This window comes from Stenella coeruleoalba (assembly GCF_951394435.1).
Source record: "Stenella coeruleoalba genome assembly, chromosome: 4".
Taxonomy (NCBI): Eukaryota; Metazoa; Chordata; class Mammalia; order Artiodactyla; family Delphinidae; genus Stenella; species Stenella coeruleoalba.
Window position 1 is genome coordinate 118,849,535 of NC_137149.1, and position 20,906 is coordinate 118,870,440.

The window sequence follows — 20,906 nt, forward strand, 5'->3', positions numbered from 1 at the left end:
TTTATAATGAAAAAAGATAAACCAACCAAACCTAAAAAGATGATTTCTCTCTGGAGAAGAAGAGCACACCCTTCAGGCATGGGTGTAGCATTGTCCTTTCCCTTCTGATGAGCTGTGGGGGGCAGGGCATTCAGGGCCCAAGGAGGAGCATGTGCCTGGCCAGAGAGAAGTGGGATGGCCATTTCCTGACAGCACAGGTGTCCCTACTGTCTAGTGTCCAATATGGTAGCCACTAGCCACATGGAGTTACTTAAATTTACATTAAAAAAAATAAAAACTAACAATTCACTTCTCACTAGCCCTATTTCGAGTACTCAGCAGCCTATGTGGCTAATGGCTACTGTACTGGACCTCTCAGATTCAGAACATTTCCATCATGTCGGCAAGTTCTACCGGAGAGCGCTGCTCTAGACTCCAGGCAGCCCCGGAGGCTGACCTGGAGTCTGAGGATCAATAAAATCACAAATCGAGAACCGACCCCCAGTCCCAGATTCTGAATGACATCTGAGCAACGGACACTGCTTCCACGGGGACAATGTCAAAAGACGGAGGCCCATGCGGGGCTGGGACAGAAAAGGGCTTGAGAGGCGTGTTAACTAAATCGGTGCTTGAAGAGCAACTTCTCTTTGGCAATTCTTGCTGGTCTGACAGGCTCCTGCCGAATTACATCACTTCCTAAAAAACAGGCAAACACCTCTGCTTCAAGTCAGCACCGACCCAAACAAGCAGGAAACAGGAAACGTTTACGTTTCTGCGGGGCTGAAACTGCGCGCAGCATCACGATGCCGGGGCGCGCGTATCCCGAGGCTCGCCGCGCCGCCCTCATCTTCGCCCTGGTCATCGCGTTCCTCCCCACCCGCCAGGCGCAGGGTAAGCACCCCTAGGCTTTCCACTCCAGGCGAGGAGGATAATGAACGCTTGTCTCGTGCCGAGGCTACAGAACTCTGCCGGGGAGGGTAACACCCAGAAAAATCTAAGCCTTCCTGTGAAAAAAGTGGAGAAAAGTCGAACTGTCTTTTTTGGGGGGAAGGAGGGAGGAGGGACTTGGCTTCGTTTGCAGCCGGCTAATCCAGCTCCAGCTCACTCACTGAATTTACCCCCTTCCCGCAGTCTTTGTTTTCTAAGATGTAATTTACCGGTCCCAGTCATTTACCGGCTTTAATGGGCATATTAAGAAAATGATCAACTCTTTGGCAGTTCCTGTAAAAGAACGTTTCAATCAGCTGAAACAGAGAAATTACGAATTTACTTTTAATAATGTGGGCTGAGAAGTCTGCTGGTTCCAACAATTCCTGGAAAACTGGGGTATGGACATTTACTACTGGAAAGTGGACTAAAGAAACACCGTAATTAAATTTAAAAAAAAAGTAAACAGGAAATTATCTGAGGAATTACCAGGCATCCACTGTAACTTATTAAGTCTTTCATCTGCTTTCCTTTGATCTTGTTACTTTGGGAGAGATTTTCTTTGCATTGATTGCGACAAATGAAGCTTTGTTTTAAAAAGTAATGTGACAAAAAAAAAAAAAAAGTAATGTGACTGTAGTGAATCAAAGGTACCAGAAAAGACAAAATATTAAATCTCATAATTATGAGCTAAGAGCAGCCGTTGATTTATACCCTGACAAGTCCAATCACCCTCCATTGCCTCTTACAGTTGTGTGGATTTGCCCTTGGGTAAGTAAGCTAGTTGCCTGTGGTTCCTGTTAGTGAACACTGCCTGCTGCTAGTGTAGAGCTGTACTGGGGGTGCAGCTAGACTGAGTGTACAGCTGTTCTGGGGGTGCAGATGAAGAAACTGAGGTGGAGGGAGGTGAGACCCACCGACAGTCGGCTCTCCTGATTTAGGCTCCAGGGTCTCCCCTCTCCCCGCAGGGGATCGACCACGCCCCCTGCCCGGACCTCTGGACCATATTCCTCTCCCTGAGGGGCGTCCCTCAGCACCCACGGGAGCAGGGCCCAGCCACCCCTCTTCACCTCTTTTAACTCTCACAGCCACCACACTTGCCTCAAACACGCTCCTGAGAATGACATTTAACCTGCCTGAGTAGTTTCTTGAGCATCTGAAAATGATTGACTCAAAGTGTCTGCAATTCAGGAGATGCAAAGGACTCAGTGAAAGGTGTCCCTCTGAGACCCGTATCTGATCAGTGACTCTTCCCCTGAAAGAGCTCCGGTGGCTCCTCATTGATGGCCCCTAGCCTCTCACTGCAACCTCCTTTCCACGGTATCTCCTTCTGTCTCCCTTCTGCTCCCCAGCTGCAGCCCCTCAGTCACGGTACAGAGTGTAAGCTCCAGGCCTCTGGGGCTCTGGCCACAAGTGATGACAAGTTCCATTTTTTTTCTACTGAATGAATGCCTATGCCTATGCCTATGCTCAGACTGAATGTTACCTCTTCTTTGGTGTCTCTCTCACTGCCCCTTCCCAAGCACGCTGCCTGTTATGCCCCCAGAGACCTAAACTTCTGTAAACCCAGCTAACCACCTGGAATCACAACTGTGTCTGTGTCCATGCCTCCCACCAGGCTGTGAGTACCTCCAGGGAAAAGAAAATCCCCTTTTGTTCACCTTTGATTTCCCCAAATCTTGTAAGGGGTCAACATAAATTAGGAACTCAGTTATTCTTGATAAATACTAAAATCGTCCTAGAATGGATATGAGACTGATCACTAAAGACTGATGATCTCCTGAGAGCAGGTAGTGTTAGGATGTCAGGAGAAGTGGAAGATGAAAAGCTGCATTTCAGGGGGGCACAGGGATTATCTGAATCATCCCACACACTCACCTGTCTCCATTCCCAGTGCCTGAAAATGCAAAACTGCCCACTTGCAAGCAGCTGTATAATCAAAGCTTATTACTTTGAGATTAGCCAAGGAAAAGGCTGTTCTAAATTAAGGACTGAATATATATTGTAAAATTAAATAAGGTATATCCTTTTGAGCTAATGGTGCCTAAGACTTTAGGATGTGAGTTCGTTTAAAGGTGTCACAGTTGTATCTATTTCTTTGAATTCTTCAAAAAATACCTTAGAGATGTTTGGTAAAAGAATCCGATCTACTGAACAGCCTGATTCTCCTTTGCAAGCATAATCCAAGTTTATCTCAAGTCAAGCCTTTATTAACCACAAATAGGCAACATTATTTAATAACTGCAGTTACCTGAGACCAGCATCATCATGGTTGAGTCAGCATCTTTTTTGCTTTATGTAGATAGAGAGTCTGGTGCAGAACTGATTACTATCACAAGTGAAATAATCCACTTAGAAGTGAGAGAAATGAGAAAATAGCTTTTCTGGGATTTTGACAAAACAGATGAGAATAATTAAAGAAAAGCTCTGGGCCTAGGTATCTTGGCCAGTGTAGGATGCTAAGAAAGTTCAGACTCAAGGCAACATTCTGCCTGTGGAATGAAGGGCCACCTCATTCCTTACCCTGTGCCCTCTCAGTGTCAGCTTAACACTATCAGAAAGCTAAAAGCAACTTCCAGATACCAAAAGCACGGGATTTATTAGCTGCTAAAAGCAGAACGGTCTGTAGAAAAAAGAGCAAAAAGTCACAAGGCAGAAATAAGGCCTCTGTAACTGTTTTGGTGACCAGAGCTAAACATGGAATTTGACAGAGAGGACTAGGAGATTTTTCTGGGCTGTTTCAGAACAGTAAGGATCATATAATTATTGGACGAACCTTCAGAAGGAGAGAAAGAAGAGAAGAAAATACGGGTTGCAAAGATGAAACTGCACTTTCTGATACTGTTCTTATTTCAGTGAATGTGACTGCCACCTGCTATTTCCTGGGACAGTCCCAATTTCAAGTAGTAAAAATGATGATGGCCAACATAGATACTGTTCAGTATATGCCTGTTCTGAACACAGGACCAACTCATTCAATTCTCATAACAAATCTTATACAGTGGCTACTATTATTCCTATTTTACAGATGAGAAAACAGGCACAGAGGGGTTAACTGACTTGCCCAAGGTCACACAGCTAAGTAGTGGATCTAAGTAAGATTCAGCCTCAGGAGTCCACGCTCTAACAATACACTGTATTACCTCTGGGTTTTCAGGCTCTGTGTCTAGTTTTAGGTTTGGAAAAGTATGTCTCTGGTGCCTTCCTGACTGTGTAGGTGTATCACACAAACTCTTGGCTGGGCTGTAAGTTTATCACATGTTCATAAAGGAGCTGTATTTGTTTGATTGGGTCAGAGACTGGCTGACAGGAAAAGGGATAGTGGAGTTGGGTTAAACTTTGGCCTGTGGAGGGGAAGGGAGAGGCTGAAAGGTACAGAGTGAGCAACAGAGAATCTGGGGATTAGCATAGTGAAGACCAGAAGCAGGAAAAACAGAATGTTGAAGTCACTGGGTAAGAGGCTTTGGGGTGTGGGAACCAGGGAGAGAAAGCCCAGCCTTCTGTCAGGCAGAGTCACTGCCGTGGGAGAGCCCAGCTAAGAACTGACCCCAAGGACCAAACAGCCCTCAGGGCCAAAAAGAAAAGAAAAAAAACAAACAAACAAGCAGAGAGGGTTTTATTAAGGCTTAAAGTTCTTCTGTGTCTAAAAGGCTGACCCAGGAAACGAGGAGGGGGCAGGACTTCGGCTGGGATAGGCTCAGTTCTGTAAAGAAACAGTGCAACCTGCAATTTGCCTACCTGTGTATATAGTTTGCACCACCCTCAACTGTTGGCAAAGATGTGGAGAAACAGGAACCAGGCGCCGCCCATGGGAGGGCAGATCCGTGCAGTCCTCTAGTGTCTCCTGCTGCTGAACCCATGCATTGGGCTTTGAATTTAAGTTACCATATTTTTCATTTCTAGAAAATCCTAGAATATTGTACAATATAGAGAGAGAGTCTTGGTTTTATTTTTCCTTATTTATTCCTTCTTTTATGTCTTTAAACATACTATTCACTATTTGATAATTTTTATCTGAAGTTTATGTAGATCGGATCTTGTTGCTTCTTGTATCTGTCACCTCCCATCATGATGAAAATCTTGGGGGAATTAGGGCAAAACCCAGCACACAGAGCTTGGCCCACCCTATTTAACAGAACCCCAGATTTTCTGATCCTGTCACCAAGCTACTGTAAATACTTTCCCAGGGCAGCCTCAGTCCTGTCACCACAAAATAAGGTTTGGAAGAAACTCAGATAGGGGTGTGCTCTGGGCTTGAGGAGAGCGGGTGCTTGGACCTCAGGCTGAAACCCCAGCCTCGGGTTGGGGAGAGGGAGACCTCAGGGACCAGCCTCCAAGAGCTGTGTGAGGTACCAAAACCTCATTAGAGGTGCAGGCCAGCGGAGGCAAGCCGGTAACCAGAAGCAGGTGACCCAAGAGACCAAAGTGACTGCCAAGGAGAAAGAAGTAGACAAAACCAAATTCAAAACCAGGCCGTGGGTCAGGGGTCCACAGTGTCAGGATGATGGTGAGGTCAGCCTGGGGGAAGTGCAGCTGACTTTGAACTTTGCCAGAATCATTGCAGCTGCTTTTCTTTTTTCTTTCTTTCTTTTTTAAAGCCATGAACTGGTGTTTTCGCTTTCACTTTTGACCCAGTAGGTGGACAGGAATGCCTGAGAGTACTATATAGCTTCTCATATCCTGTGGGATTCGGGCAAGTCCCCATAGGTGGGTAGGTATGGCTCTGAATTTAAATTTCCTCTACAAGTTTTTTTTTTTTCTTTCTCCATATTTTCTGGGCCCTTGGGATTTCCTTGCTTTTTTGTTATTTCTTTATACATTTAAGAAGTTGTTTCTTCTATTTCATCCAGTATTTCTAGGTGCTGCATACTGGGCGAATTTTTCAGGTTACTAACTATATGAGGTTATTGGAAAAGGAATTTTTTTCGATACAACCATTCTGGAGAACAATCTGGAAATATTTAGTCAACTGGAGATGTTCATACCCTACAACTACAACAGTTCACTGTGAGATCACTCACAAATGTACGACCGCAAAGAGTCATGGCCAAGGATGTGGACTGTAGCATTGTTTGTAAAAATAGAAACAATCTAAATATCTATTAACAAAAGAAAAATACATGAAACTTGGTATAGTCACAGAATGAGATGTCATAGGGCAGGTACACTTAATGAACTACAGCCAAATGTATTAAGATAAATCAGTCTCAAATGTAATGTTGACCAAAAAACCAGTGGAAGATTAATAATTACCAAATAATTACATTTATTTAAAGTTTTTAAAACACTCCAAATTCTGCTTCTATTGCTTAGGGACACGGGTGTATTTGGAAAGTGTGGGACTGATCCGTGTTAATTGAGGAGAGCGGGTAACTTGAAAGAGATTGGGGGAAGGAGGGCTTCAGCTGTGTTTACAATGTTATGTTTCTTTCAGAAAAATACATGGTGGTCCAGGGTCAGCAAACCAAGAATCATGGGCCAAACTCAGCCAGCTTCCTGCTTTTTTCCAACGCTTGAGCTAAGAATGGTTTTTATATTTTTAATGGTTATATAAAAACAGATAATAGCCTGTATTTTGCCTCTTGGCCCACGAGCTCTAAAACAGTTACTCTCTGGCCTGTTAGGAAAAAGTTTGCCAACCTCTGCTCTAGTCATTATGGGGAAATAGAAGATAATTAGGGTGGGTCCCCTGTTATTTGTTACATTCGTCTCTATTCCCTTTGGTAGGTATACGTTCATAATGAAAAGTGAGAGAGCCTGTGAGCTCTTTTCCAGCTCTCCTGAGTCCCCGCGAGCTCTCCTCCCTCTTTCTTTTCTATAACTCCCAGTCTCTTTGAAAGACAGCCAACACATCTTCATTTTCACTCTCCGTTCACTTCTCAAGCCCCTGCGATCTGGCTGCCATGTCAAGCACCGCACTCAAATTGCTCTGTCTGGGTCACCAGTGCCTTCTAATAGCCGAACCCGAAGGACCCATTTCCATCTTTATCTTCTGTTTTTCTCTGTAGCACTTAACATAATCAATTATTGAAACCCTCCTCTTCCTTGGGTCTTATGATGCCATTTTCTTCTTGGTCTCCTAGGACTCTGATTGTTCCTTTCCCGTTTGGAGTTATGAATCTTTCTCTTCCACCTGTTCCTTTTGTATTTATCTTTTCTTTTCTCACTCCTTACGTCATCTCAGGGTCGTGACACACTTTCATCGTTTTTTTCTCCCTCCTAGGCTGATGGTTCCCCAAATCACTCCAATCAGGGATGTCTGTTTAGCTCCAGCCCTACATATTCATCATCGGTCTTCCTTGGAGACGTCCCAGGAGCCCTGGGCTCAGCTTGGCCAAAACGGAACTCTTTCTCTGCTCCCTACTGGTTTAGGCCCTTCTTAGCTCTCACCTAGGTTACTTCATTAACTTCTTAACTAGTCTCTTTGCCAACCCAATTTCACATAACCTCCAGAGTGATGGTTCTCTAACAAAACTGTGATTATTTTTCTCTTGTTTTCACCCCTTCAGTGGTTTTTCATTTCCTTCGGATAGATTCCAGCCCCCTCAGCCTCATTACGAGGCCCCTTGTAAGCTTGTGCTGTGTTCCTTTCCTACTAGACACTTCCCACCATGCATCCTATGATATAAGTACTTGAATGTGCCAACCTCTGTCGGGCCACGGAGCTTTCTATAGCTGTGCTTCAGCTGCAGTGCCTTCCTTGCCATCGTTGCTTGACGAACTCCTGAGATTCAACTCAGTGGTCACCTCCTCTGGGAAGTTCTCCTGAATCCTCCACCCCGGATGCAATGAATGCCTTCCCCTCCCATATCCTCATGATGCTCTGTGCCCAAACATATTATGGCTTTTATGAAACTGTAATGTAATTATTGATTTGTATGCCATTGTCCCTACTTACCAGTCACTTCCCAGGGAGGTTGGGGCCTGGTCTCATTCACCCTTACGTCTCTAGAATAGTTCCTGGTACATGACAGGCACACAACTCACTGACTAAAGGAATGAATGACATGAAACTTATTCTATAGCCCAAGACTTACTTGTGTTTGTGACAAAATTATAATCATTTCAATAATGCAATGAAACTGTGGTGATACCTGGATAAATATGACTTTTCGTTAATCCAGTTTTATTTTGTTCTGAAATGTTAAAAGTCTCCCAAATCATTTTGTGTGTGAATAGTTCAGTTCTGGCTCCTCAAACCAAACAGGGAACGGCTATAGCTCCCTCTCCTGTAGAGAAAGCTATGTGGCTGTACCTATGAGTAGTTCCGAGAGAGCCTTCTGTCCGTCTCCCTCTCAGAATATAGAGGAAGTTCAGACCCAGTAGATAGGCATTGAGCAGCATGACAATTCGCAGAAAAGCCAGGTAGTTACAGACATTTTGGGGAAGTACTTTTTTTTTTTACATATTTATTTTTGTATTTATTCATTTGGCCGTGCCCCGCGGCATGCTGGATCTTAGTTCCCTGACCAGGGATCGAACATGTGCCCCCTGCGATGGAAGCACAGAGTCCTTACCACTAAACCACCAGGGAAGTCCCTGGGGAAGTATTTTTGAAAAAAAAAAAGGGGAATATTAGTTTCATAGACATGAAATTTCAAGCCAGTAAGAGCTGATTTGAAAACTTGAAAAAAAAAGTTATGTAACATAAAGAGAATAGAAAAGTCTGCCTCTGGTGCCTAAGACAGCATAGAAGCATTTCCTGAGAAATTAGAGGAGGTGGTTGGAAAGGAGAGCTATCCACCCCAGCAGGATCTCATGGGTTGTGGTGTTTTGCGTTTGCTTCCTTAAAACAAAACCAGCGAATCTAGTTTTTTTGGTGCAATCTGAATTTTTTCTATGTTTCTTTATTTTATATGAATCAAAACAATCTTTATTATTTCTTATTTCCCCACCCCACTGTGGCATTCAGAAACAGGAGTCTACTTGTTAGGAGGGTTTGTTGACATTTTTTTCCCCTGACAACACTGTTTATTAATTTTAACATCTATTTCTTCTTTTCTAAAAATTATGCTTATTTATTTGTCTATGATTCAGATGGCCAGATTCAGCAAATAATATAAAACACTCAGATAAATGTAAATTTCCAATAAACAAAAATTTCTTAGTATAACTATTGTACATCCCATGCAATTTAATGTAAGTATACATAAAATATTGCATGGGACACATTTATACTAAAACATTATTTGTTGTTTACCTGATATTCAAATTTAACAGGTGTCCTGTATTTTATCTAGTAACTCTATTTATGATTATGATGATCTTTTGGCAGGCAAAGACCATTGCTGTATTGGTGCCTCACTAAGACCAGACACATTTTGGCTATGTAGCCAGTTAACAAATATTAGAATATCTAAGTTGAGTCCTAGATCAGTCATTCAAATAACAAGGAATTATCACTAAAAAATAAACAAACCAACCAACCAACCCCTGGTGATTAAGTAGACTAAAACTAGGAATCCAAGAGTGGATCAACTTTAGAGAATCTATTCATGTAATTTGTCACATCAAAAACTAAATGAGAGGGACTTCCATGGTGGCGCAGTGGTTAAGAATCCGCCTGCCAATGCAGGGGACACGGGTTCGATCCCTGGTCCGGGAAGATCCCACGTGCCACAGAGCAGCTGAGCCTGTGCACCACAACTACTGAAGTCCATGCGCCTAGAGCCCGTGCTCCGCAACAAGGAAAGCCACTGCAATGAGAAGCCCGCACACTGCAACCAAGAGTAGCCCCCGCTCAGCTCACCGCAACTAGAGAAAGCCCGTACGCAGCAATCAAGACCCCACACAGACAAAAATAAAACAAATAAATAAATTTTTAAAAAACTAACTGGGAAAAAAGTCATGGGATTGTATTAATAAATGCAGAAAAGAGGTTGACAAAAGAGAGTGAGAATAGCCCAGAAGCTCAAGCTGCGATACTGAAATTCTGAGGACTTAGATGGATGGGCAAGGATCTTGGATGCAAGGGCAGGATTGATTCTCTTTGGAGGTAGAATAGGATCACAAGCCAGGCCAGCCTTAGAGACCTGCTAAGTGGCTCTGCTGACCCTAGAAAATCCCATCCACCGTTTTCTCCACTCAGATGCCGCTTGGAAGACCTCACGAACTTGCTTCCTTCTTGAGCCTCCTGTAAGACAACTTCCAACAGCAAACACACTCTGGCCTTCTGCTGCCCCAAAGGCTGGCACGGAGAACTTTTGGTTATACCCTCCCCCCTTCCCTCCTGCAGCTCCTGGGCCCCACATCTCCTTCCCCTGCCTTCCTCTTCTCTGATGATCACAAGTATGCATCTACCATTTAGGTTTTGGTTTGTCTCTCCTGCAGTGGCTTCTGGTAACACTGAGCTTGTGCTGACCTGAGCAAGGAGGCCAGGCCAGCACAGAGACCTGTGTGACCTGCACCAGAGTTCCCCTCATTTATCCACCCAGAGGGAGGCTGACACAGCAGCCAGGGAGGGCAGGGCAGGTCGAGGAACATTTGTTTTCACGTTACTCTTTTACATTGTAATTTTGAAATTGGCTTCAAAAGAGAGGTAGAAATATAATAAAAGTAGTAATTATCATTACTAACCTGAATACTTTTCTATCACTTAATAATCTTTCTTTTTTCATTTTAAAGTATTTTTCACACTACTATATATAAAATAATCAACAAGGACCTACTGTATAGCACAGGGAACTGTACTCAGTACTCTGTAATAACCTATATGGGAAAGAATCTGAAAAAGAATAGATGTATATGTATGTATAACTGAACCACTTTGCTGTACACCTGAAACTAACACAACACTGTAAATCAACTAGACTCCAATATAAAATAAAAATTAAAAAAAATAAAGTACTTTTGTATCTATCATCCCACTGATGGTAGGAAGAAAATTTAAATGTTAAAAGTGTATTCTGTGTCATAAAAATATATACATTTCTTAAAACTGCCAGGTACTGACAGGCCAGGATGGGATTCCAGTGTTTGAAAAAGTACTCAGATGGTCAAAAATGCAGTTTCTCCAGGTGAGTAACTTCAAACCAGAGACAGCCTTAGGGTCTGGGCAAGTCTGCTTCGAAACAAGCAAGCTTTCTCTGAAAAATACACCAAATAAAAAGTATAAAATGAAAAATGCATCTGAGCATGTGGGCCTCCATGGTAGGACATGTTTTCCTTTCTTTTCTTTTTTTTTAATGTTATTGGAGTATAGTTGATTTAAAATGTTGTGTCAATTTCAGGTGTACAGCAAAGTGATTCAGTTATACATAAACATATATCCAGTCTTTTTAAGATTCTTTTCCCATATATGTTATTACAGAGTATTGAGTAGAGTTCCCTGTGCTATACAGTAGGTCCTTGTTGGTTATCTACTTCATATATAGTAGTGTGTGTATGTTAATCCCAATCTCCTGATTTCTCCCTCCCCACCACGTTTCCCCTTTGGTAACCATAAGTTTGTTTTCAATATCTGTACGTCTGTTTCTGTTTTGTAAATAAGTTCGTTTGTATCATTTTTAAAAATTAGATTCCACATATGAGTGATATCATATGATAGGCATGTTGTAATCTGATAGTAAATTGCAATTGCAGGGTGCTTCTCAAGGCAATGGTGCTTCACAGGTGCTTTCCAGAGCAGACTATTGTATGAAAGCCTTTTATCAGATGACCCTGCTCAAAATAAGCAAAAGAGGCATTTCTTAGTGATCTTTCTACATAAGGCATTGTCACCTTTCGTCGTCTGATGGCTGAAGGGAAAGGGTGTACGAAACACAGGCACTACTTTACCTAGACTGCCCTTCGGTGCTTACAATCTGCCACTAACCTTCGCTGATTTTGCACTGAGCCTGTTCACCCAACTATTTATAATGTCAGAAAAAACATACTAAGTGAACATATTCACTTAATAAAGATGGTCAGATGCCTAGTACAACAGAGCTTACAGAGGAAATAACAGTCCACCCCCACTAGTCCTGCACCCCAGAGAGAGTTCAGGTGCCTGGACTATACACGTGAGGAACCCTGTGACACACCTGATTCCAAAACCAAAACCAAAACCAGCAAACGAAAAGAAAACCCAAAAAGCTAGAAACGTGAAATTTCATCATTAGAGATTCTTATCTTTTCACTAAACAATTCCTCTCATTTCCCAGTGTTTTCTTTAAAATTCAGATAAGTTTTTGAGACAACCACCATAGATCCCTTTTCTCTCTGTGACTAAGAACACACTGTGTGTGTTCCTGGAAGGGGGTTAGGTTGATTGAGGGAGGAAGATATCAGTCTCTTGATAAAAAGGCGAGAGGCCTGTCTAGCACTTTACCTCGGCTCATCTGGCCTTTTTCCTAAATAGCTGTTCAGTGAACAGCAACCATACAGCAGACACGGTTCCCGGGGCTGGAGATAGATACAGAGCAGAACAAAGGAGGACACAGACAATAAGCAAATAGTACAAGGAGGAAATCATTTCAGGTAATTAACAGCTCATAGTACTGTTTCAAAACCAAGTAAACTAGAGAAAGGGCAGAACCCTTCAGAGCTCTCCCTGTGCCTTATGCAGGATGGTGTCCCAGTGGCACCGTCTGGTCCACGCCAGCACCCCAGCACCGAGGAGGTGGTCCATCCACTCGGCGTTAGTACCCCCTGCATCAGCACAGTCATCCTCCTGCAGCCCAGCTTGGGCCTGGGGAGTCTGGTTTGTTTGTTCCTGTTGTATTCCCGTTTTACCCCTGGCCACATCACAGTCAGATGTCACAGATACTGAACAACTGATTTTTGTAAAAAGATGTCAGGGCTTCCCTGGTGGTGCAGTGGTTGAGAGTCCACCTGCCGATGCAGGGGACCGGGTTCGTGCCCCGGTCCGGGAAGATCCCACATGCTGCGGAGCGGCTGGGCCTGTGAGCCATGGCCGCTGAGCCTGTGCGTCCGGAGCCTGTGCTCCGCAAGGGGAGAGGCCACAACAGTGAGAGGCCCACATACCGCAAAAAAAAAATGTCAGAGTTGAAGAGATAGACTGCTTGACAGGTACATGCACCTATTTTTGTTGTTGTTGTTGTTAAAGTATAGTTGATTTACATTATTATATTAGTTTCAGGTGTACAGCATAATGATTCAGTATTTTTATAATTATTCTCCATTACAAGTTATTACAAGATAATGGCTGTAATTCCCCATGTTGTACAATATATCTTTGCTGCTTATCTGTTTTATACATAGTGGTTTTCATCTCTTAGTCCCATATTCCTAATTTGCCCCTCCCCCCTTCCTTCACCTTGCTGGTAACCACTAGTTTGTTTTCTGTATCTGTGAGTCTGTTTCTGTTTTTCATATAGATTCATTTGTATTATTTTTTAGGTTCCACATATAAGTGATCTCATACAGTATTTGTCTTTGTTTGACTTATATTCACCAAGCATAATATTGCCTAGGTGATTCCATGTTGCTGCAAATGGCAGAATTTCATTCTTTTTTATGGCTGAGTAGTATTCCATTGTATATATTGGGTGGGCCAAAAACTGCCTTCAGTTTTTTAAGTAAAAATAAAAGACATATTTTTCATTTTCACCAAGAACTTTATTAAACAATGTATTCACCCTTTTGTTCCACTACTTTCTGCCATTTTTCAGGCAACTTCATAATTCCATCTTCCCAAAACTTTTTATCTTTTTGAGCAAAGAACTGTTCCTGGTGCCTTTTACAGTCTTTCAGGGAATTGAAATTTTTTCCATTCAAAGAATTTTGTAAAGACTGAAATAGATGGAAATTCGAAGGTGCAATGTCTGATGAATAGGTGGATGAATCAGAACTTCCCAGCCAAGCTGTGACAGTTTTCACCTGGTCATCAAACAAACATGCGGTCTTGCATTATCCTGATGGAAGATTTTGCCTTTTCTGTTGACTAATTCTGGACGCTTTTCATCGAGTGCTGCTTTCAGTTGGTCTAATTGGGAGTAGCACTTACTGGAATTAATCATTTGGTTTTCCAGAAGGAGTTCATAATAGAGGACTCCCTTCCAGTCCCTCTATACACACAACATCACCTTCTTTGGATGAAGATTGGCCTTTGGTGTGGTTTGTGGTGGTTCATTTTGCTTGCCCCACGATCTCTTCCGTTCCACGTTATTGTTCAGTATCCACTTTTCATCGCCCATCACAATTTGTTTTAAAAACAGAACGTTTTCATTACTTTTCAGTAGAGAATCGCATGCGGAAATATGGTCAAGAAGGTTTTCTTCGCTTAACTTATGTGGAACCCAAACATCAAAGGAATTCACATAACCAAGCTGGTGCAAATGATTTTCAATGCTTGATTTGGATATTTTGAGTATATCAGCTATCTCCTGCGTGGTATAACGTTGATTGTTGTTAATCATTGTTTTGATTTGATCACTATCAACTTCAGTTGGTTTACCCAACTGTGGAGCATCGTCCAGCAACAAATCTCTGGCATGAAACTTTGCAAACCACTTTTGACACGTTTGATCAGTCACAGCACTTTCTGCATACACCGCACAAATCTTTTTGTGCGTTTCAGTTGCATTTTTCCCTTTCTTGAAATAATAAAGCATAATATGCTGAAAATGTTGCTTTTTTTCTTCCATCTTCAATATTAAAATGGCTACACAAAAATTCACCAATTTTGGTAAGTCTTTTTTAAAATGCATGCTGATATGACAGCTGTCACTATACAATCTAACAAAACTGTTTTGAATGAAGTTAAAGACAACCAAGTGCTGCTGGAGCCATCTTGAGGAAAAAACTGAATGAAACTTTTGGCCCCCCCAATATTTACCACATCTTCTTTATCCATTTATCGGTTGATGGACACTTGGGTTGCTTCCCTATCTTGGCTATTGTAAATAGTGCTGCTGTGAAGATTGGGGTACATGTATCTTTTTGAATTAGGATTTTCATTTTTTCTGGATACATACCCAGGAGTGGACTTGCTGGATCATGTGGTAGTTCTATTTTTAGATTTTTTTTTTTTTTTTTTTTGCGGTATGCGGACCTCTCACTGTTGCGGCCTCTCCCATTGTGGAGCACAGGCTCCGGACACGCAGGCTCAGCGGCCATGGCTCATGGGCCTAGCCACTCTGCGGCATGTGGGATCCTCCCGGACCGGGGCACGAACCCGTGTACCCTGCATCGGCAGGCGGACTTTCAACCACTGTGCCACCAGGGAAGCCCTATTTTTAGTTTTTTGAGGAACCTCCAGACTGTTTTCCACAGTGACTGTACCAATTTACATTCTCACCAATAGTGTAGGAGGGTTCCCTTTTCTCTACACCCTCTTCAACATTTGTTATTTGTAGACTTTTTGATGATGGCCATCTGACAGGTGTGAGGTGATATCTCATTGTGATTTTGATTTGCATTTCTCTAATAGTGATACTGAGCATCTTTTCATGTGCCTGTTGGCCATGTCTATGTCTTCTTTGGAAAAATGTCTGTTCAGGTCCTCTGCCCATTTTTGGACTGGGTTATTTGTCTTTTGATATTGAGTTGTATGAGCTGTTTATGTATTTTGGATATTAACCACTTGTCATCCATATCATTTTCAAATATTTTCTCCCATTCCGTAGGTTGTGTTTTCGTTTTGTAGATGGTTTCCTTTGCTGTGCAAAAGCTTTTTGTAATTAGGTCCCATTTGTTTATTTTTGCTTTTATTTCTTTTGTATTAGGAGACAGATCTAAAAATATATTGCTACAATTTATGTCAAACAGTATTCTGCCTGTGTTCTCTCCTAGGACTTTTATGGTTTCAGGTCTTACATTTAGGTCTTTAAACCATTTTGACTTTACTTTTGTATATGATGTGAGGGGATGTTTTAATTTCATTCTTTTACATGTAGCTGTCCAGTTTTCCCAGCACCATTTATTGAAGAGACTGTCTTTTCTCCATTGTATATTCCTGTCTCCTCTTAGATTGATTGACCATAGGTGCTTGGGTTTATTGCTAGGCTCTCTATTCTCTTCCACTGATCTACGTGTCTGTTTTTGTTCCAATACCATGTTTCTATTATTCTGGCTTTGTAGTATAGTCTGAAGTCTGGGAGGGTTGTGCTTCCAGCTTTGTTCTTTCTCTTCAGGATTGCTTTGGCAATTCTGGGTCTTTTATGGTTCCATATGAATTGTAGGATTAGTTGTTCCAGTTCTGTGAAAAATGTCATGGGTATTTTGAGAGGGATTGCATTAAACCTGTAGATTGCTTTAGGCAGTATTGATTCTTCCAATCCAAGAGCATGGGATATCTTCCCATTTCTTTGTATCATCTTCAATTTCCCTCATCAATGTGTTATAGTTTTCAGAGTATAGGTCTTTCACCTCCTTGGTTAAGCTTATTCTGAGGTATTTTCTTCTTTCTGATGCAATTTTAAACAGCATTTTTAAAAACTTTCTCTTTCTGATAGTTCACTATTAATGTATAGAAATGTAACAGATTTCTGTATATTAATCTTGTCTCCTGCAACTTTGCTGAATTCATTTATTAGTTCTAATAGTCTGGGGGTGGAGACTTTAGGGTTTTCTATATAAAGTGTCATGTGATCTGAAAATAGTGACAGTTTTACTCTTTCCTTCCAATTTCAATGCCAAAATACACCTTATTAATTTTTCTCCCAAAGGCTTCTTTCTGTGTAGGATTCCCCAGTCATCTTTAAAGCTAATAGGACTATCTTCATGAATAACAGCAAATTAAAGTCAATTGAATTATGATTTAACTCAGTAATTTTCAACCCAGCATAAATACTTAATGGACTCACCTAGGGAGCTTTAAAAACATTCCGTTGCTCAGGGCCACAACCTCGGATGTCCTCAAGTAACTGATCTGGGTGGAGCTTAAAATACCAGATGATGCTGGTGCACAGTAAGTGCCATGAACAGCAATAGGTATGACTGATAATTGAACACAACTCCATGAGATTGTTTGGGCCACTCAAACCCATGGTTCTCCAGGTATGGCCCCCAGACCAGCAGCATCAGCATTTTGTTAGAAGTGAAAGCTCTTGGCCTCATCCCAGACCTGCTAAATCCGAAGCTCTGGGGGTGGCGCCCAGCCATGTGTGTGGGATGAGCCCTCCCGATGATTCTGGAACACACCAATGTGGGTGGACTGCTGGTTCAGACCTCCAAGCCTCTCTGCCAGCAGTGACCTTTGCTGGAGACGTGGTTTTTAAGTTCCAGCACAATCTCTGTTATTGATAAGTCCCTTATTCAAACTTATTCGAATAATAAGGCACGATTGTCACAGCTGTCTCTCAATATATCCTGGCAAGAGGCTCTCAGGGGTTCAAGACTTCAGTGATGATTTTTTTTTTTTGCGGTACGCGGGCCTCTCACTGTTGCGGCCTCTCCCGTTGCGGAGCACAGGCTCCGGACGCGCAGGCTCAGCGGCCATGGCTCACGGGCCCAGCCGCTCCGCGGCATGTGGGATCTTCCTGGACCGGGGCACGAACCTGTGTCCCCTGCATCGGCAGGCGGACTCTCAACCACTGTGCCACCAGGGAAGCCCCTTCAGTGATGATTTTTAAACGATTGTGTTCTTGTGATAGAGTGGGCAGCTGCTGGGAGCTGGGATCCAAATCCCTGGCCTGATTCTCCTCCAGTTCACCAAGAAGGAACAGAGAGAAAGAGGGGTAGACAGGGGAGGGCCAGGAGCAGGCAGGGTCTGGAGCACTGGTTCTCAGCCTTGGCTGCACACTGGACTCTGTACAAGATACTGAGGCCTGGGTTCACCCCAGGTGTTCGGATGTAATGGTTTGGGTGTGTGCCCTGGGCATTGGGAGGCTGGAAAGGGCCCCAGGTGACTCTAATGTACGGCCAGGGCTGAAAAGCACTGGAGGACTTCTTGGTTTGGTTTGATCTCTTCCTTCTAACATGAATCTCTTTGCTGTAGACAGAGGTACGGGGGAATGGAAAGTGGGCAGGCCTCTTGGGTTTGGTTTCTTGAGCATCTTGAAATCCATATTAAATCCAGTTTCTCCACTGAGCAGGACAGCATTTGAATACCTGACGCCTGCCATGTTTTCTTCGTTTCACTGCCTGAATTATAAGATAGTTTCAACAGTCTGTGTATGGAGTCGACATAACAAGTGAAAGAATGGAGCGTCTGATTGAGGTCCAACATGCTTCCCGATATTCTGAGTTTAATCACATTCTCTCCTCATTGTTTTAGTTTACATTGTAATATCAGTGTGGCAACCTTGCAGTTGCTATATAAGACTTTTATTTTAACTTTAAGGACTAGAGCTGGGTCGCACATTTGTTCCATTTTCAAAAGGAGAAGTCAGCTAGTTTGCTTCACCGAGAAACAGAGTCACTTCCACTGGGGGACGATGCTCGGAGTGGTGACAAAGGGGCGAGGTGCCCACCCAGTTGCTGGGCTGCCAGGCTCACCTCAAGCATTTTCCCTCTTTTCCCACTTATGAGGATCCCTCCCAGGGTCCCCACCAGATGTGTGAAATACGCATCCCAGCTGTGTTTGCATGGATATGGTCAACAGTCGTTTCTAAGTGACTCTCTACACTGTGCAGTTAATTATCTGGCCATTTTAGGATTTTAGGATTAAAAGTAAAGGGAAGTATTGCAGCTTAATTTCATCGCTCACATGACCACTCCCATTATCTGCTATTAATGCTCCATTATCTGAGCAGAGAGAGAGAGAGAGTGAAAGGGAGAATCCCGGGAGGTTTGCACTGGGGTCACTGGAGAGAGCGTGACTAAGGCCCCTGGAGGGAAGAGGGGTCCCGGCAGACCCGCCCTCAAGCCCCTACACCAGTGCAGGCGGGGTTCAAAGCCACGCCCGCTGCCCTTCACACAGCCCTTCTGCTTTCGACAATGGTCCTCCTTCTTTCTTCTGCTTCTTCTCTTGTGCGCTTCGCTGGCTGTCGCCCATCTCTCCACTCTCACGCTTGGTCCTCTTTCTATTTCTGCAGCTTCTTGAGTTGTACCACCCCCCAACCCCTGGCTGCACCCCTTTTTCCATGAAATATGTCCACATTTAGATAAGAAGACAAAATGAAGAAGTTATAACGGAAAGATTAGTCTCCTGGGCAACAGCGAATAGATCAGTCTAGAGATGGGGAAACAGAGTGGGCAGAGGACGGAGGAAATAGCAAACTACCAACGCCAGGCATGAGCGTGGGCCTTTGTGGAACACACAGCATTTTCACAGCTGGGATTCCTGTCCCCCTGGCGACTCACTCCTGGTTAGAGATGCCTGGCCCGCCCTGGTTTTCCGGCTCACCCTTTGATGACATTTGATGCTCTTGGCACAGACTCTTGGGCTGACCCCCAACATTTTCAACTTTTCCATCACAGACCCTCTGCGTACCCAGCCCTTCTCCAACTCAGTTTCTGCCGATTCTCATTGCGCTGGGACTGGCTGGAGTTGTCTTGGAGCAGTTGTGAGGGCAGAACCCCCAAGAGCAGTTTGGTGCTGCACCCAACCTCCTCTCCCTAGTCTGGAGATACACTGCAGATGTGCAAGCTGACAGGTGTGCAGGGGCGACTGTGGCAGCATCATGGGAAACACAAAAGAAATAACCTACAAATACAAAAGAAATAACCTAAGTCCCCATCAATAGGAATAGGTTGTGATATATACAAATAATGGAAGGAAAAGGCAGCTCTCTGTATACAGACAAGGAATAATCTTCAAGATCTAATTTTAAGTGAAAAAAGCAAGGGTCAGTACAGTATATAAATTTTGCTACCATTTGTGTTAAAAAAGGAAACAGGAAATGATACTTACACTTGTACATGCAGAGAGTTTTCTGGCAGAAACAGTGGTAACCTCTGGGGAGGAAAACTGAGTGGCTGGGGAAAGGGTGTAGTGAAATGTCCTCTCTGAGCTTAGTGCCATGTGTGTAGTGCCTGTTCAAAAAGTCTAATTAAAAACAAGATAAATGCTTTAGAATCAACATAGAGATGTGGAAATAGATGGGATCTTGGGTCTCATTCCTTAGTTGTACAGATTAGAACATTGAGCCCAAATTTCCATAACCACTAAGTGACTAGAACCCTCACTGTCACTGGCACCTATGCTCAAGGGAACGCAGCTTCAAAACCCTACATATCACATGCACGCCTATGTTCACAGCAGCACTATTCACAATAGCCAAGATATGGAAGCAACCTCAACGTCCATCAACAGATGAATAGATAAAGATGATGCGGCATATATATACAATGGAATACTACTCAGCCATAAAAAAGAATGAAATGCCATTTGCAGCAACATAGATGGACGTAGAGATTATCATATTAAGCGAAATAAGTCAGAAAAAGACAAATATCACGTGATATCACTTACATGTGGAATCTAAAATACGGCACAGATGGACTTATCTACAAAACAGAAACAGACTCACAGACATAGAGAACAGACTTGTGGTTGCCAAGGGGGAGGAGAGTGGGGGCGGGAAGTATTGGGATCTTGGGATTAGCAGATGCAACTATTATATATAGGATGGATAAACAACAAAAGGAAAGGGAGGGTTGGAGGCGAGAGAGGCTCTTCCCAGGTCACTGTATAGCACAAGGAACTATACTGAATATCCTGTGATAAACCATAATGGAAAAGAATATATATATATTATATGTGTGTGTGTATATCTATCTATCTATCTATCTATCTATCTATATATATATCTGAGTCACTTTGCTGTACAGCAGAAATGAACAACATTGCAAATCAACTGTACTTCAATAAAATTTAAAAAGAACTCTGTGTATCAGTAGAGCCGACAGTGTAAATATCACACTGTGATATTTGAGACTCAGTTTCTTTATTTGTACTGTGAACAATGAACTTGTTGTGAAGATAGTTAGATGGTGCATGTTTATCCTAGTACCTAGCATGTACTATCAGCATCTGATAAATGACGGTTATTTGTTATTTGGAGCTATTATGGTCTTGTTTGGGAACGGAGGGATGTGAGGAAGGATGTCACAGGAGCGTCTGGAGATGAAGGCTTGCAGAATAAAGAAAAATAAAACACACACAGAGAACCCTT

At 42.9% G+C, this 20,906-nt stretch overlaps 1 protein-coding gene across 1 annotated transcript in view; it reads left to right on the forward strand.

Annotated features, from left to right (window-relative positions):
• Window positions 1-782: 782 nt before the first annotated feature.
• TMEM154 (transmembrane protein 154) overlaps window positions 783-20,906 on the forward strand; it is a gene marked incomplete at its 5' end in the record, with an annotated part of 42,834 nt that continues 22,710 nt past the window's right edge. The window contains one exon of the mRNA XM_079920212.1: window positions 783-870. Coding sequence (XP_079776338.1) covers window positions 783-870 — 88 coding nt within the window. The remainder of the gene's footprint in view (window positions 871-20,906) is intronic.